This window comes from Anolis carolinensis, chromosome 2, assembly GCF_035594765.1.
Source record: "Anolis carolinensis isolate JA03-04 chromosome 2, rAnoCar3.1.pri, whole genome shotgun sequence".
In the NCBI taxonomy this organism is placed as follows: Eukaryota; Metazoa; Chordata; class Lepidosauria; order Squamata; family Dactyloidae; genus Anolis; species Anolis carolinensis.
Genome location: NC_085842.1, coordinates 284,970,898 through 284,988,461, shown reverse-complemented (window position 1 = coordinate 284,988,461; position 17,564 = coordinate 284,970,898). Strand labels below are relative to the sequence as shown.

General features: G+C 39.2%; 1 protein-coding gene across 3 annotated transcripts in view; it reads left to right on the top strand.

Annotated features, from left to right (window-relative positions):
* atg10 (autophagy related 10) overlaps positions 1-17,297 on the top strand; it is a 131,862-nt gene extending 114,565 nt beyond the window's left edge. For all 3 annotated transcript variants that reach the window (XM_008102999.3, XM_062972278.1, XM_062972277.1), the window contains 3 exons: positions 7,376-7,473; positions 9,566-9,681; positions 16,700-17,297. In XM_008102999.3, the coding sequence (XP_008101206.2) occupies positions 7,376-7,473; positions 9,566-9,677 (210 nt within the window). In that variant the 3' untranslated portion in view covers positions 9,678-9,681; positions 16,700-17,297. The remainder of the gene's footprint in view (positions 1-7,375; positions 7,474-9,565; positions 9,682-16,699) is intronic.
* Positions 17,298-17,564: the final 267 nt, after the last annotated feature.

Here is a 17,564-nt window from a genome sequence, read left to right as displayed (position 1 = left end):
AAGCTGATCCATTTTTCAGATGTGCATCTTTATTAGTGGAGAAGGGTGACGTAGGATGAACATTCCTTATCCAGAATTATGAAACCCCAAATACTGAAAAATCTAGAATTATCCACATGGATGGCTATGATATTAATAGCTTTGCTTTCTGGTGGTTCAGTATGCACAAACTTTGTTTCATACACAAAATTATTTAAAATCTTCCATAAAATGACATTTAGACTATATGTATTAAGTGTATATGAAACATAAATACATTCCATGATTAGAATTCATATTTTGGGAAATCAAGGAGATTATAATTTGATTGGGGACTCACTAAATATATGTGTATGACTTTTAAATATGTAAGAATGAGTTTATCCCAGTTTTGGCTTATCCATGGAATGTATTACATTCCTAGATAGCAGCATTATGAAATCAATTATCTCCATTATTTTGTTATCTGTATTGTCATAAAGCTAATTCTGGTCACTCAGTTTATTCTGTAGTACCTATTTTGGAGTGAGGGAACTATTTGATTCTTGTTTTGTTAAATAAGTACTATTGATTAATTTCCTGTAGGTTATAGTGTAGTAATCACTTTATGATACTTGCAGTCTGAGCCAAATTTGGACCCATGACCTAGCAATAAATGACTGTTCCATTACCAATTCCCCGAGCAACTAACTCTTCCAGCTTTCACTAGATTGGCAATTATCTACAACTTGTTTCAATGTGCTTCAGTTTCATGGGGTTAACCTTTGATATATATCAATCTTCTTAACAACTCACTAAGAAAAGACCATGGTTGAACTTGTCCTCTAAAAGCTTAGCTTGATTTTGGGGCCTCATGTGTTCTTTTTCACAATAATGGTAATTAAAGTAGTAACTTAGGGGATCAATACAGTTATAGTGAAAATGTGGCTTTGCAGCATTTTAAAGTTTTGGAATTGCCAAAGGTAACCCACATCATATTGAAAGAAGGATAGTGTTTAAACTGATATGGAAAATGGATACATTAGTGCATGGTGATACAGTACCTAGTACTGGGAACAATAGGCTTAATAATACAGTGGGAAGTGGGACAATAATACAAAAACAGACAATGGTCAGAAAACAACACACAGCCAGAGAAAACAGCCCATAAGATGTCTCTAATGTATGGAAAAGAACCAAAATGAACTTGAACTTTTAAAGATAGAAGGGCAAATAGAATTTAACAGGAATCTCTGAAACCTGGTGAGATAAGTCTCTTGATAGCAATATAATAAAATAATAATGAAAGCTATAACCTTTTCCAAACAAATCGACCAAACAGGAGAGGAATAGGAGTATATTAACAGTATTTACACTTTGATATATACACTTGTGGATTTCAACAGGGATAGGTGACACCTGTTTTGAAAGCAGTGTATATGGAGAGGATCTAGGAGTCTTATTAGACCACTTGTTATGTATGAGTCAAGGAACTGGTAGGTTTAACTTATTTATTTATTTATTTACATCATTTTTACCCCGCCCTTCTCACCTGGAGGGACTCAGGGCGGCTTACAACAGTCGGCAAATTACATTGCCCAAAATACATGGAAAAGAGAAGTCTAAAAGGTGACATGGTAGTAAAAGGTAAAGGTGCATGGTAACTTCTTTTAAATATTTGAAAGGATGTAAGCTAAAGCAAGCTTGTTTCTGCTGCTATAGGGAATAGAACATGAACCAATGGAATCAAATTACAGGAAAAGAGATTCCATTTACGAAGAACCTCTTTATTGTATGAATTGTCCAACAGTGGAATGGACTGCTTCAGAGGGTGATGGAGGAATCTCTGTCTTTGCAGGTCTATAAACAGAAGTTGGGTAGGCATCGTTCATAATTTTTAGTTGTGCTTTCTTGTATAATAGGGGGTTGGGTATGATGGCCTTCTGGTCCCTTTCAACTCTAGAATTATATTATTCCATGTTGCTGCTGAATGTGGGCAAAATGTATTCCTCTGCATGGCATTAGACTATATCTCCTATCACCCTTAACCACCATAATCATCAGTGTGGAACATTGGAACTGACTATCCAACAACATCTGGAGGACTGTACTTTTCCCTTAACTATGAACTGATATTTTCTTGACATAAGTAAAAAAATTAGAGGAGCTAGGTGCTGGTTTCTATTTATATAACGTTAATGTATTATCTTAATAGAAAGTCTAAAAACGAACTGCCTGCTGTGTTACAGAGAAACTAAATGGCGTAGGTTATAAGTGCTGCTATTAAGAGCATTTCATGGGGCACAAAGACTTGCAGACCAAGGATGGCAACTAGGGAGGTTTGCCTCAGGCGTTCACAAAATAAGTTGCACCTGTATATCATTGGTCCTCTCAGCCTTGCCACATTGCTTACACCCATGGGTTGCAAGGGCAGGGTTCTCATCATCACATTGGCCTGACGACTGTAACCCTCTTAATTGCTCCGCTAGGCACAGTGTGACGGAGTTCACTTACTGCAGTTGGGATATGCTGCTCAATATCATTAATGCCCTGGTGATTCTCCAGTAAGAGACTGATTCTGATACAAGGCCCTTCTTGCTTTTCCCAATGATTATTCATTCAGTTTGAATGTGGGGAAGGCAATATCCTCGAAACAGAAAATGGTGTCTGGCAGCAGGATGACCTTCATGATATCAGAGCCATTATTAGATAAAAAGATTCTAAAAATTATGCTAAGTACAAATATACAAAATGTAGGTCAGGGGAAATGTTAGAAGAAAATCAATAGGTTTGCTTGTTAGTTCTTGGGCTTTGAACTATTGATATCATAGAAACAAGGTCTTTATGAAAAAGATTTGGGGAAAAAATAAAGATACATATATGTGAAATGATTTTTTTAAACTTTTTTTGAATAAAATTGGTGAACAAATTAATTTTAAATTTATTTTCCCAGTATTTTAATGTATGCATCCTGGTTATATATGTGACATTACTTGCATCTTGATCTTGTTTTGTAATTAAGAAAATTGCAGCATATTTTTTTAACTGCAGAAATAATACTAAGAAAGGTATATCACATTTTCATGAAATTTCAGTACGTGAAATTACTTTTCTATCAGGGGAAGTCAGTAGGGCAATGCAGATTTGAGAAAACTATGTAATGATTGGCACACCATGTCATGTATAAGACATTTGTGCAAGCTATGTTATCACCTGTTTTTCTAATATAGATCTTCAGGAATGGTAGTTCCAAACATGAAATATGAAGTAACATAGTGGAGGTATTTGATATTAATGGATTTGGAGCTAGGTTGCTGGCTCTAATTTAATGTGCTACTGCTTCTATTTCTGGACTAGCAGAGATAAGCAAAGTTGATGTGTGATTGGCAGGTGCTTACTATGCTAGCATATGTGGTCATTCACAAAACTATTGTGAATTGCTAGAGAAAATACATATTTTGTTTTAAGGAACAAATGCCATCTATTCCATTCTTGGAGAAGGCTTTGACATGGCTGACCTGCAGCTATAATTTACAATGTGAAATGTTATATGCTGTTACAGAGGTGAAAGTTGTTTTCATTTAGGGTGGTCATGGACTTCATTTGTGTAACAGTGGCACATATTCTGTGGCCTATTGCTTTGCAGAGTATAAAAATACAGATCCCTGCCACAGTCAATTTGCAGTCTTAAGCTGAACCCAGGGGAAGCAACAATGGGAGAGGGCAGAGGCAAACTGGGATGAAATATGCTCCTGTTTCAGAGGCTCAGGTTGAGTGACAGACTCAGCTACTGCCGGGAATGAGAACTCCAGGATTTTGCCAGAAGCTTCACAAAAGTGATCTCATGAACAGTTAGTTGCTTTGATCAAATTATGTGATCCCTCTTCATGACATCAAAGTAGTAATGCTAACAGAAGGCAAAGAAGCCATGATATGGTGCCTTCGTGATACCCGAACATCTTATTCAATGGCTTTACAAGTGTAAGGTATGAGAGACGTAGAAGAGAGAAGTGAGACATTGAGAAAGATGTTGCAAGAATGAAATGTTACACGGGGCAGGAAAGGCCACCAGGAAGGAAATTTGAACTCAAAATGGAGTGTCAAGTTAAGAACTTTACAATTTGTGCTTCTTATCATTACATTATTATCATCGCTAATTTATTTGTTGCCAGATCCAAACATACATTATAGCAGTTGTATGGACTAATATATTTTCATTCAGATTGGCACTAATTTCATAATGGCATCAGACTCTTTGTGTTTATTATATATTTAGTTTAACCCTCAGCTTTGGTTGTTTTATAAGTTGAGTTTATTTTATTTCATGTTTTACTTTGATTGTTGTTTGATTGTTCTTGGGCATTGAATGTTTCCCGTTTTTTTATTTTTTGGAAAGCGCCCTGAGTACCTTTGGGGAGAGAGGGCAGGTTATAAATAACAACAACAACAACAACAACAACAACTTCTCCTCCTCCTCCTCCTCCTCCTCCTCCTCCTCCTCCTCCTCCTCCTCCTCCTCCTCCTCCTCCTCCTCCTCCTCCTCTAATACAGATAGGAGATAGCAATACCTTTGCATTAATTCATGTTTACATCTGGTACAATTATCATATTATTCTATCTTCCCTTGTCCAGTTAAGTAGAAGATGTTGCATCTTTATGCATTTTTGTGTTGTAATGTTTATTTTATTATTTGTATTACTGGTTTTGCATAGTGCTACTGGGACTAATGGCAATTCAGTATGGTGTTAAATAATATAGTACAATGTGAGTCATTAAATCAAAAATATTACTTTAATTATATCAAAAATTTCAAGCTCCATTTAAAACCATGAAAATACCATTAAGAAAGTACCCAGCTGGAAACAAGCTCCATCCTCAGCATCCCTATCCTTCATTTGCCCAAATAAAATAAAATAGCTACCAGAATGGTGCTCATGGTTTATTTTTAAAAAAATGCTATATGTATATGTGTGTGTATGTGTGTGTGTGTACACACACACACACACACAGATTGCAATCATGTATAATATGATTCCCAGATCCATGGGGGGAATATGTTCCTGGAGTTTGTGTGGATACAAGACATGGTGAATTATAGCTAACCCTATTGAAATAAAGGATGTCTGGCTCAGGAATCCTATAGAGTCACAGTGGAGGACCTGGAAAGTACCTAGAGAGAACATGTCAGACATGAATCAGTAGATCCATTGACACCAATCCCATGAATACAGGAGTCATACTGTTCAAGTTAGTGATCAAAGTACTGCACTTGTTGATGTGTATGTATAGTTCCCAAATCCATGTATTTCAGATAGAAGTGATGTTTGTTGAGTTCCAACACTTTGATGGCTCATCAGATTAAAGTGCTGTCCCTGTACCAGGTTTCCCTGTGTAGACAAGAAACTTTATTTCTATGTCTACAGAAGTGTAATATGTGAAGCAGGATCTGTAGTGGAAGCATATTTGTAGGTTTGATGCTGGTGTACATTGATTAAACGTTATTATTCTTACAGACAGCTGTGATTATTTTTCATTTGAGTATCCATCTACCTCTTACATCTAGAATACAAACCTTATGTGTTGGGTATATCAGGTTCCAATAAAAATCATTATATTTGGAGTTTGGGGGAGTCTCTAAGGAAATTAAACATGCCTTCAGTGTATTCGTAAGGAGTCCTACCAAACTATGGAAACATATAATCAAAATGATTCTGTGTACAAGCAACCCTTTGAGCTCTGTGGTGATTAATGGGGTTCAATGGCATTTTTACTGCTTTTGCAGAAATTGGTGAGTCCAGTATGAAAGACAATAGCCTTCCAATTGTGTATATAAAAATGGAATCATAAATTCCCTCTCCAAGCTGCAAGAACATAAAATGACCCTTGAAGAAACTACATATTTGTATATATATATTTTAAAAACCTTTGATCTCTATTTGTTCACTTTTATTTATTTAAATTTAATTGAATTTTCAAGACCGTTTTGTCCTGAGCAGTCTCTAAAAGCTTGCTTGAAACACACCTCTGTGACATGTCGACAAATGCTAAGGATATTTTTGCATCTTCACTTGAGTACCTTGAACATTCTCATCTTGCTGTTTAGTATTATTCAGAACAATGCTCATATGATATTGTGATTGTTACAATTATTTTTCAGATTATGTTTTTTAGTACACAAATTCATTTCATTTATGCTCCAGATGGAAAACAGGAAAGACTTTCAGAGTGACAAATAGATACAGTAGAGTCTCATTTATCCAACACTCGCTTATCCAAGCTTCTGGATAATCCAAGCCATTTTTGTAGTCAATGTTTTCAATATATCATGATATTTTGGTGCTAAATTCGTAAATACAGTAATTACAACATAACATTACTACGTATTGAACTACTTTTTCTGTCAAATGTGTTGTATAACATGATATTTTGGTGCTTAATTTGTAAAATCATAACCTAATTTGATGTTTAATAGGCTTTTCCTTAATCCCTCCTTATCATCCAAGATATTCGCTTATCCAAGCTTCTGCCGGCCCGTTTAGCTTGGATAAGTGAGACTCTACTGTAGTAGTAAAAGAGAAGTAAGAAACAAGGTAGCACCTACCTTAGAGCTTATGTAGAAAAGGGAATGGGAAATGAAAAAGAGGGCAAAACTGAAGCACATGTTCTTAATGTTATAGTTCCTCAGTCAGGTAAAATGGCTGATGGATGTCAGATAGGGAGAGGCAAAGCCAACAGGTCTAGCTTTCTAGAGATCAGATGGGGGGGACCTGCTTTCTTTATCTTTTCTTCCGTCTGGTAGAATGCTTGCTGGATGAAAGTTTAAGAGAAGCAAAAAGCAGTGGATCTGCCTTCTTAGGAGCACCGATGATTTCTCATTTTGTTAAATTATAGCATGTTCCACTGGTTGCCAATTAGTTTCCAGACAAGAGTACAAAATGCTGCTTTTGACCTTTAAAGCCCTACGTGATTTGGGTCCAGGTTACTTACAGGATTGCCTTCTTCGTATAATCCACCCCGCACACTTAGGTCCTCTGGAGGCGGCTATTTTAGCCAACCAGTAGCCAACTGGCAACAAAGGATATTTTCATTGGCCTCCCCAAGACTATGGAATGACTTGCCAGAGGAGCTCAGAGAGCTCAATAAGCTGTTGGAATTTAAGAGACGTTTGAAGACCTGTCTCTTCCGGCAGCCCTGCCCAGTAAATTTTTACCTACGAAACTCATGTTCTGTGTTTACTGTGTTCTGTGTATTTTAATATATGTATTTCATATAAATACATTTTAATATATGTATTTTATGTAATGTTTTATGAGGTGCTTTAACTACGTTGCATCCTACCTTGAGCCGCAAGAAGAGGCAAGTAAGAAATAAAATAACAATGATAATTTTTTTTATTAACACAATTGCTTCTTTTCAGGAACATCCATTACTTGGACAGCCTTTCTTTGTACTTCATCCTTGCCGGACAAATCAATTTATGTCCTCAGTATTATCAAGCTCACATAAACAAAACAGGTAACTTGTATGAGTTCAAAGTATTAGACTTGCTTGATTGTTATATCCACCCTATATTAATGTGAAAAAATATGAATGAATGTCTATATCCATTTCAGGTGACTAAAAGATGCAACAAGTATTTTGTAGTCAAACAAATTCATATTGGAAATAGGATTCAGTTTGTCTTACATGACATAGTATATAACAAACCTGAGAATACAGGGAACACTTCAATGGACATGCTAGGTATTTTTCAAATGTTATCCTGGGTGTTTTGTTATACTTCATCTTTATTTACTTACCGTTTATACTCGAGTATAAGCCAACCCGAATATAAGTTGAGGCACCTAATTTTATCACAAAAAACTAGGATAACTTATTGACTCGAATATAAGCCGAGTTATATGCAGCAGTTATGGGTAAATTTCAAAATAAAAATAGATACCAATAAAATTTCATTAATCGAGGCATCAGTAGGTTAAATGTTTTTGAATATTTACTGTATTTCAAAGAAAAGCAATAAACTAACTCTATAAGTGGAAAAGTAGGGGCAACAAAAACAATATGGTATCAACAATAACCTAATAATAATAATAATAATAATAATAATAATAATAATAATAATAATAATAAAACTTCATTTGGATCCCACCCTATCTCCTCATGGGGACTCAGGCCGGCTTCCAACATAGTAACAGGCAAACATTCAATGCTTATATAAACAATGCAGAGCTAGATATAGGTCTATAATTATAGATACTAATTTCACATATGCATTTCCCCCTGAAACGTTTGCAAATCCCTCTGTGTATGTCTATATATATTTGTGTGTTCATTTTCCCCCCTGTAATATTTCCAAGCCCTATATATAGGTAGGTAAGAATATATTCCTATATATCCAGACATCTTTCTTTATATAGATATTTGCAGAAACTTGCAAACATATGAGGGTAAATTCATATATAAAAATAATGTATATGTATGGCTACAGATACACAGGTACATGGATCTATATGTATAAAGGATTTTCAAAGACCTGAAAACATATGAGGGGAAATTCATATATAAAATTAATGTATATAGATAGATACACATATAAAGGTACATAGAGGGGTTAATGCCTATATATCTGTTTAACAAATATTTCAGGGGAAAATGCTTTCATAAGATTAATGAATATATATTTTTCTTCTTCCTGACTTGCAAGGGTGTCTCTCTTTTCAAAACATTCCCTTGATTAAGAGCGAGGGAGGCTTTGCAAAAGTAAACACACTGATAAGGGAGGAGAAGAGAGAAATAGATCACGGTAATTCCCTAATAATATTCAAACTCAAAAATATCTGTAGTTAAGAACATTAAGATCTATAGGATGGATATAGTTCTTGGAATACTTTTGTAACATTCAAGTGATGATTACTTGAATCTGCACTTTTTGAAAAGTATGAACTGCATGGTTATTAAGATAGAAATAAGAAGAAAAGATGACATAAAAAATCAGAAACAAAAGACTGAATTCCCAGGTGATTTGTGAGTCCATTGCAAATCCCCCTTTCCCAGTTACTTGGTATGCGCTGGAGTTTGGTTCCAGTTCCAGTTCTGTGAATACCAAAATTTGTGGAGGCTCAACACCAACTATATACTAATAATAATAATAATAATAATAAAACTTTATTTATACCCCGCCACCATCTCCCCGACGGGAACTCGGGGCGGCTTACATGGGGCCATGCCCAAAACAATACAATGTAAACAGCATATAAAATAACAGCACATCACAATACAATAAACAATACAATAAATAATAATATCCAATTACAAAATAAAACAAGGAGACAATGAAAACAAGGGCAGACCACATGAACATTAAGTTAAAACTCGGGGTGAGAAAGACATAAAAATAAAAACCACAGCGAACAGAAGTAGTACATAGTATAATGGTGTGCTTTATATAAAATGACAAAATGGGGTTTTACTTTTGGATTTTTTTGGACAGGATGAATATTTTTCATGCATTGAATGGCTGACCTACTAGTACCCAAGTTTTAAATATCACTTTGAAGGCCATTTTATTGCAATTGTAATGTGTCTGTTTTTCTTGTTTGTTTTGTAGGAGTACAAATTACATAATCTCATGGCTAAGTATTGTAGGCCCAGTGGTGGGTCTCAATCTGCCTTTGGGTTATGCAAAAGCTGTTGCTGAGCAAAGTTCAAGTGCTGATTAAAGAGGTAAAATATATCTTACTCCAAATTAAACATTAAAAATAAATTGTATATTTTTTCTTCCAAATGCTTAAAACTATTTTGTGTTTCTTTCTCCGGCAACAAAATACAACAGAATTATAGTTTAATACTTTCATTGTAGTTTATTCATATGGACATACCCTTGCTTATCCTTAAAATACTTAAAAGTGGTTCCCTAAATTTCTTTTGCTCTTTTGTTCTATGCCTTATTTCATTGCTTCTTAAAACTGTGGGTCCCGACACTTAGCTCAATGTTAGCTTGAAAAATTTGGAAAAGTTTTCTGAACGTCACATAGTGACTGTTCTAGACATTTATGCAAATCTGTTGTGCAGTGCTTACAGAGGACAATGCAGAAGGTGCTTCAGCTGTACTTCATTAAAAAGAAAATCAGCCTGTTTTGCAAACCTTGCAAATGCTGATTTGTTATCAGTAAATGTGTGATTTCTATACAAAGAATCATAGAATCATAGAATAACAGAGTTGGAAGAGACCTCATGGGCCATCCAGTCCAACCCCCTGCCAAGAAGCAGGAAATCTCATTCAAAGCACCCCCGACAGATGGCCGTCTAGCCTCTGCTTAAAAGCCTCCAAAGAAGGAGCCTCCACCACAGAGAGTTCCACTGCCGAACAGCTTTCACAGTGAGGAAGTTCTTCCTGATGTTCAGGTGGAATCTCCTTTCCTGTAGTTTGAAGCCATTGTTCCGTGTCCTAGTCTCCAGGGCAGCAGAAACAATCTTGCTCCCTCCTTCCTATGACTTCCTTTCACATATTTATACATAGCTATCATGTCTCCTCTCAGCCTTCTTTTCTGCAGGCTAAACATGCCTAGTTCTTTAAGCCGCTCCTCATAGGGCTTGTTATCCAGACCTTTGATCATTTTAGTTGCCCTCCTCTGGATGCTTTCCAGCTTGTCAACATCTCCCTTCAATTGCGGTGCCCAGAATTGGACACAGTATTGCAGGTGTGGTCTGACCAAGGCAGAATAGAGGGGGAGCATGACTTCCCTGGATCTAGACACTATACCCCTATTTATGCAGGCCAGAATCCCGTTGGCTTTTTTAGCTGCTGCATCACATTGTTAGTTCATGTTTAACTTGTCCACGAGGACTCCAAGATCTTTTTCACACGTACTGCTGTCAAGCCAGGAATCCCCCATTCTGTATCTTTGCATTCCATTTTTTCTGCCAAAGTGGAGTATCTTGCATTTGTCCCTGTTGAACTTCATTTTATTAGTTTTGGACCATCTCTCTAATATGTCAAGATCGTTTTGAATTCTGCTCCTGTCTTCTTGTTTGTTAGCTCTCCCTCCCAGTTTGTTGTCGTCTGCAAACTTGATGATCCTGCCTTCTAACTCTTCGTCTAAGTCATTAATAAAGATATTGAACAGAAACGGGCCCAGGACAGAACCCTGTGGCACTCCACTTGTCACTTCTTTCTAAGATGAAGATGACACATTGGTGAGCACTCTTTGGTTTCATTCGCTTAGCCAATTACAGATTCACCTAACCGTAGTTTTGTCTAGCGCACATTTTACTAGTTTGTTGCCAGAAGGTCGTGGGGGACTTTGTTGAAGGCCTTACTGAAATCCAGGTACGCTACACCCACAGCGTTCCCTGTATCAACCCAGCTTGTAACTCTTTCAAAAAAAGAGATCAGATTAGTCTGGCATGACTTGTTTTTGGTAAATCCGTGTTGACTATTAGCAATGACCGCATTTGTTTCTAAGTGTTCGCAGACCACTTCCTTAATGATCTTTTCCAGAATCTTGCCTGGTATCGACATGCGGCTGACCTGGTATCGACATGCGGCTGATAATTGTTTGGGTCGTTCTTTTTTCCCTTCTTGAATATAGGGACCACATTCGCCCTCCTCCAATCTGCTGGGATTTCTCCCGTTCTCCAAGAGGTCTCAAGGATGATTGCTAGTGGTTCTGAAATAACTTCAGCTAGTTCCTTCAATACTCTTGGATGTAGTTGATCTGGCCCTGGGGACTTGAATTCATTTAGAGCAGCCAGGTATTCCTGGACAGCTTGTTTCCCTATTTGGGGTTGGATTTCCCCTAATCCTTCATCCATTCCATGTTGCTGAGGTTGAAGACAGCTTTCTTTTTGTGAGAAGACTGAGGCAAAGAAGGCATTAAGTAGTTCTGCCTTTTCCCTGTCCCCTGTCACCATCACCCCATCTTCTCCTCACAGAGACCCTATCGCCTCCTTGTTCTTCTTTTTTCTACCGACATAAGCAAAAAAGCCTTTTTTTGTTGTTTTTAATGTCCCTGGCAAGCCTGAGCTCGTTTTCCGCTTTAGCCTTGCGAACCTTTTCCTTACAGGAGTTGGCTATTTGTTTGAATTCTTCTTTGGTGATTTTTTCCCCTTTTCCACTTCTTGTGCATGTCTCTTTTGAGTCTTAGCCCAGTTAGAAGTTCTTTGGACATCCATTCTTGCTTCTTCGCACTTGTCTTATTTTTTTTCTTTGTTGGCACTGTTTGCATTTGCACTTTGAGCATTTCACTTTTGAAAAACTCCCATCCATCCTTAACTCCCTTGTCTTTTAGTATTGGCGTCCATACAATGCCGCTCAGTGTTTCCTTCATTTTTTGGAAGTCAGCTCTTCTAAAGTCCAGAATACGAGTTTGACTTGTCTTAGTTTCAGCCTTCCTTTGTATGGCGAACTGCAGGAGCACATGGTCTCTTGCCCCTAAGGATCCGACCACTTCAACTGTATTGATCAGATCTTCCACATTTGTTAAGATGAGATCAAGAGTAGCCGATCCCCTTGTTGCCTCTTCTACCTTCTGGACCATAAAATTGTCTGCAAGGCAAGCGAGGAATTTGTTGGACTTTGTACTCTTGGCCGAGTTTGTTTTCCAGCAGATATCGGGATAGTTGAAATCACCCATGACTACTATATCTCTTCTTAGTGCCTGTTTGGTCAGCTGTTGAGAAAAGGCTTCATCAAGTCCTTCATCCTAACTCGGAGGTCTGTAGTAGACATCCACAACAAGATCTTTTTGCGTCCTGGTTCCCTTTATTCTTATCCAGATGCTTTCAAGCTGGTTTCCTGGATTGCAGTCTTGCATTTCTTCTGCAACGTAACTGTTTTTGACATATAAAGCTACTCCCCCTCCTCTCCCCTTTGTTCTATTTCTGTGAAAGAGGTTATAGCCCTCAATGGCTACATTCCAATGATGGGAGTCATCCCACCAGGTTTCAGTGATGCCTATGACATCGTAAGTGTGGTTTTGTGCTAAAAGTTGGAGTTCATCTTGCTTCTTCACCATGCTCTGTGCATTAGTGTAAAGACATGTAAGCCCCTGTGACCTTCCACAGAGCTGTTTATTTGGGATTATTGTGCTCTCAGTAACTGGTCCTTGCTGTTTTTGTGCAGCCCTCCCTTTAGCCTTTTAGCAGTTCCCTGTGGTCGTGAGTAAAATACTGTTCACAAGGCTGTTGTTCCCCTCCCCCAGTGGATCTAGTTTAAATTGCACCTAATGAGGTTTGTGAGTCTGTGTGCAAAAAATGTTTTCCTACTTGTGTGAGAGGGACCCCATCACTTGCCAGTAGGCCATCCTCCTGGAGGAGTAGGCCATGGTCGAGGAAGCCAAAATGCTCCTCCTGACACCATTTTCTGAGCCAGTTATTGAGCTGTACTATTTTTCTGGCCCTTGTAGAGCCGTGTCCTACAATAGGGAGGAGGAATGAAAAGATCACATGTACATTACATAGTTTTAGCTTTTAGTTTTACCTATTATACCCTCTATCTATCTATCTATCTATCTATCTATCTATCTTTAGCTTTAAAAATGTACCTGTTCCAACTTACATACAAATTCAACTTAAGAATAAACCTACAGAACCTATCTTGATCGTAACTTGGAGACTGCCTGTATACTCTATATCATGTAAATATTTCTCAGGCTGCAAGGGTCTCAAGTGGAAAGTTTCACCGAGGAGCTGGCTGTGATGAAACGTAGGAGGAGGGGACTAGAGTGCATCTGGAGGAAATCTCAGGACGTGTCCGACCAAGCACGGGCTAAAGCCGCCATTAAGGCTTACTCCATGGCTCTGCGAGCAGCCAGGAAAGATTTCACGACTGCCCGCATAGCGTCTGCAGCCAACAGGCCATCGGAGTTGTTCCGAGTTGTGGGGGAGCTCCTGCGGCCTCCTGAGGCCCAGGGGTTTCCTGATGACTTGGCAACTCGGTGCAGCGATTTCGCGCACCATTTTGCAGGCAAAGTTGCTCAGATACGCCGTGAGTTGGACTCCAGCTTAACTGTGGTCCCAGCGGAGGTGACCGAGGTACCTGTCTGTGCGATCTTATGGGATTCTTTCCGGCTTGTTCTTCCTGATGACGTGGAGGGGATTCTTGGGTCTGTGAGGGCGACCACCTGCGCTCTGGATCCTTGTCCTTCTTGGCTGGTGAAGCTGGCCAAAGATGGGTTGTTGGATTGGTTTGTGGCTATTATAAATGCCTCCCTGGTTCAAGGGTCAGTTCCATCCTGCTTTAAGCAGGCGGTAGTAAAACCATTATTAAAAAAGACCTCGTTAGACCCATCTGTATGTAACAACTACAGGCCAATTTCCAACCTCCCATTTCTGGGCAAGGTTCTGGAGCGGGTGGTTGCTACGCAGCTCCAGGAGTTCCTCGATGACACCGATTTTCTGGACCGCTCGCAGTCTGGCTTCAGGCCTGGGCACAGCACCGAGACGGCTTTGGTCGCCCTGGTGGATGACCTCCGCAGGGAGCTGGACAGGGGGAGTGTGACCCTGCTGGTTCTCTTGGACATCTCAGCGGCTTTCGATACCATCGACCATGGTATCCTTCTGGGGAGGCTCGCCGGGATGGGACTCGGTGGCACGGTTCTGCTGTGGCTTCGGTCCTTCCTGGAGGGCCGTTCCCAGATGGTGAAGCTGGGGGAAACCTGCTCGGACCCCTGGCCATTGACCTGTGGGGTCCCGCAAGGGTCTATTCTATCCCCCATGCTATTTAACATCTACATGAAACCACTGGGAGAGGTCATCCGGAGTTTTGGAGGGTGTTGCCATCTCTACGCAGATGACACACAAATCCACTACTCATTTCCATCTAACTCCAAGGAAGCCCCTCGGATGCTGAACCAGTGCCTGGCCGCTGTGGCGGACTGGATGAGGAGGAACAAGCTGAGGATCAATCCTGACAAGACAGAGGCCCTCCTGGTCAGTCGCTCGTCAGATCGGGGTATTGGGTGGCAACCTGTGCTGGACGGGGTTGCACTCCCCCTGAAATCACAGGTCCGCAGTTTGGGGGTCCTCCTGGATTCAGCGCTGACGCTTGAAGCGTAGGTGTCGGCGGTGGCTGGGAGGGCTTTTGCACAACTCAAACTTGTGCGCCAACTGCGACCATACCTCGTGAAGTCTGACTTGACCACGGTGGTCCATGCCTTAGTCACCTCTAGACTGGACTACTGTAATGCGCTCTACGTGGGGCTTCCCTTGAAGACGGCTCGGAAATTACAACTGGTCCAACGCTCGGCTGCCAGATTAATAACTGGGGCGAATTACAGGGAGAGATCTACTCCCCTGTTTAAGGAGCTCCACTGGCTTCCGTTCATTTTCCGATCCCAATTCAAGGTGCTGACCATCATATATAAAGCCCTAAACGGTTTGGGACCCGCCTACCTTCGTGACCGTATCTCCTACCATAAACCTGCCCGATCTCTGCAATCGTCAGGGGAGGCCCTCCTGTCGCCACTGCCTTTATCCCAGACCCGCCTTGTAGGAACTAGGGAGAGGGCCTTCTCTGCTGTGGCCCCCCGTTTATGGAACTCATTGCCCATTGAAATCAGGCAAGCCCCCACTCTTTCAGACTTTAGGAAAGATCTAAAAACATGGCTCTTCCGATGTGCTTTCGGAGAGTAAATGTTACATGCTTTTGTTACGCCCTCATTATATATCCTCTAGACTGTCTGCTATCTTTTTCCTTAGTTCCCTGTGGTTTTATTCTTATCCTTTTTCTTATCCTTTTCTCACCCCGAGTTTTAACTGAGTGTTAGTGCGGCCTGCCCTGTTATATTGCTCTTTGGATTTTGTGCTGTACTGTATATGATTCTTTATTGTATTGTTGTAACTGTATTATGATATGTTGTTTTTATATTGTGTTATATTGTATTTTTCCCGGGCATGGCCCCATGTAAGCCGCCCCGAGTCCCCATTGGGGAGATGGTGGCGGGGTATAAATAAAGTTTTATTATTATTATTATTATTATTAACATAATACTCCTATTTTAAAGATGCCTTATACTACTATTTTAAAGATGTCCCTTAACTTCTTTTTTTAAAGAAAAAAAAATCAACATTGCATATTTTTTTCACAATATGATTTGGTGTTTTAATTCGGTGCTCTAATTTCATTGTACTTAATCTATTTGATGCTGTGCAAAAGTCCATTTTCTGCAGCTAGGACAGGCCTAGGAAGGAGGTCCAGTTAATTCCAGTTAAGAGATTGGGAATAGGTCATGAAATGGTGCACTCTTTCCACCAAGCTTTTTCTTTTCCCCATGAGAAAATTCCTTCCATCCTCTTTAATTATGGCTAAGTGCTGTGTAAGCAGTGGCATTAGCACAAATTAGGGCTTTCACGTAATATTACATGAGTGAGAAAACGTCCCTTTTGTACTTTGTATCTTTCCTTAGGAAACACTGTTGTAGCTGCTGCATGAAGTATGAAGTGACTTGAAGACTGACTATGTACTACCTTCAGAGATCCTTAAACCTTTCACACACACATACATATGAATACACACACACATACTGAGCAATGTTTCTTCACTATGAAAGACTATATTGAAACACTGCCAGTAACTTTGGCAGTGAGAGCTGAGAGGGAGGTCATAAAGTCAGGAGTGACTGACTTAAGCAAGTTTAGTATGTATTTAACCCCTTGAGCTATTCTATTAAAGTTGACATCCCATCTTATTTGAACTGTTTCCGCTATACATCTCAGTACTTTTTCATTGTTGTTGTTTCAGATTTGGTACAAGTGGCGGAGTCTAAAGGTGCCACTCTAGTGCTGTAGCTCATCTCAGATATGAAGCTAAAGAAAATGTCACGTCTAACAAGCTGTTGCAGTCACGACAAGATGCTTCAGTGGAGATCACATTTCTCTGATACGTGTCTGAGGATAACCAAGCCGTGGATTCCATTCTAATTGTAACAAGAATTATGCTTTGTCCCACCAGAAAGAAAATGTCAGTTCAATTGATAGTTGGACTGATGCTAAGTGGAAAAGATATTCTTCCCCTAAACTGACAGAGTGACTTGGGAAAACTTGTGCGGAAAAATATTACCAAAGGAATTTGAAGCTTACAGTAATAATAAAAGTCTCTCTATCTTTACTGGTAGCTTATGAGGCCCCATGGAACAGGACTGGGTTTTTTTCAGGTTTTTTCCGCTTGCTCCTATTTTTGCTTAGCAAGACGCATTAGCAACATTAATACATTAAAAACATACAGATTGGTTTATACATTACTCTTGAGAATTTTATAATATTTGTGTTTTTGACTGTATTGTCACCCGTTTCAAGCCATGAGGAGAGGTGGGTAAGAAATAAAATTATTATTATTATTATTTAGGATGAAACCACTGCATTGATCTTCATATGCAATGATACACACACAGCCTTTAATGGCATACAACAGCAAAATCACAGCACAGGCATATACAGCAAGAGGAAGTCACAGATAAAAAGGAAAACATACTTAAAAGTTACTGTTCTCAAGAATAAAAATTGCAACAGTGTCACAAAAGAATGCAATGATCAATTTGATCTGTAGTTTACATGCACTCCTATTGAAAAACTGCATTTTGCCACTGCTTACAACCTAGTGTGCACAC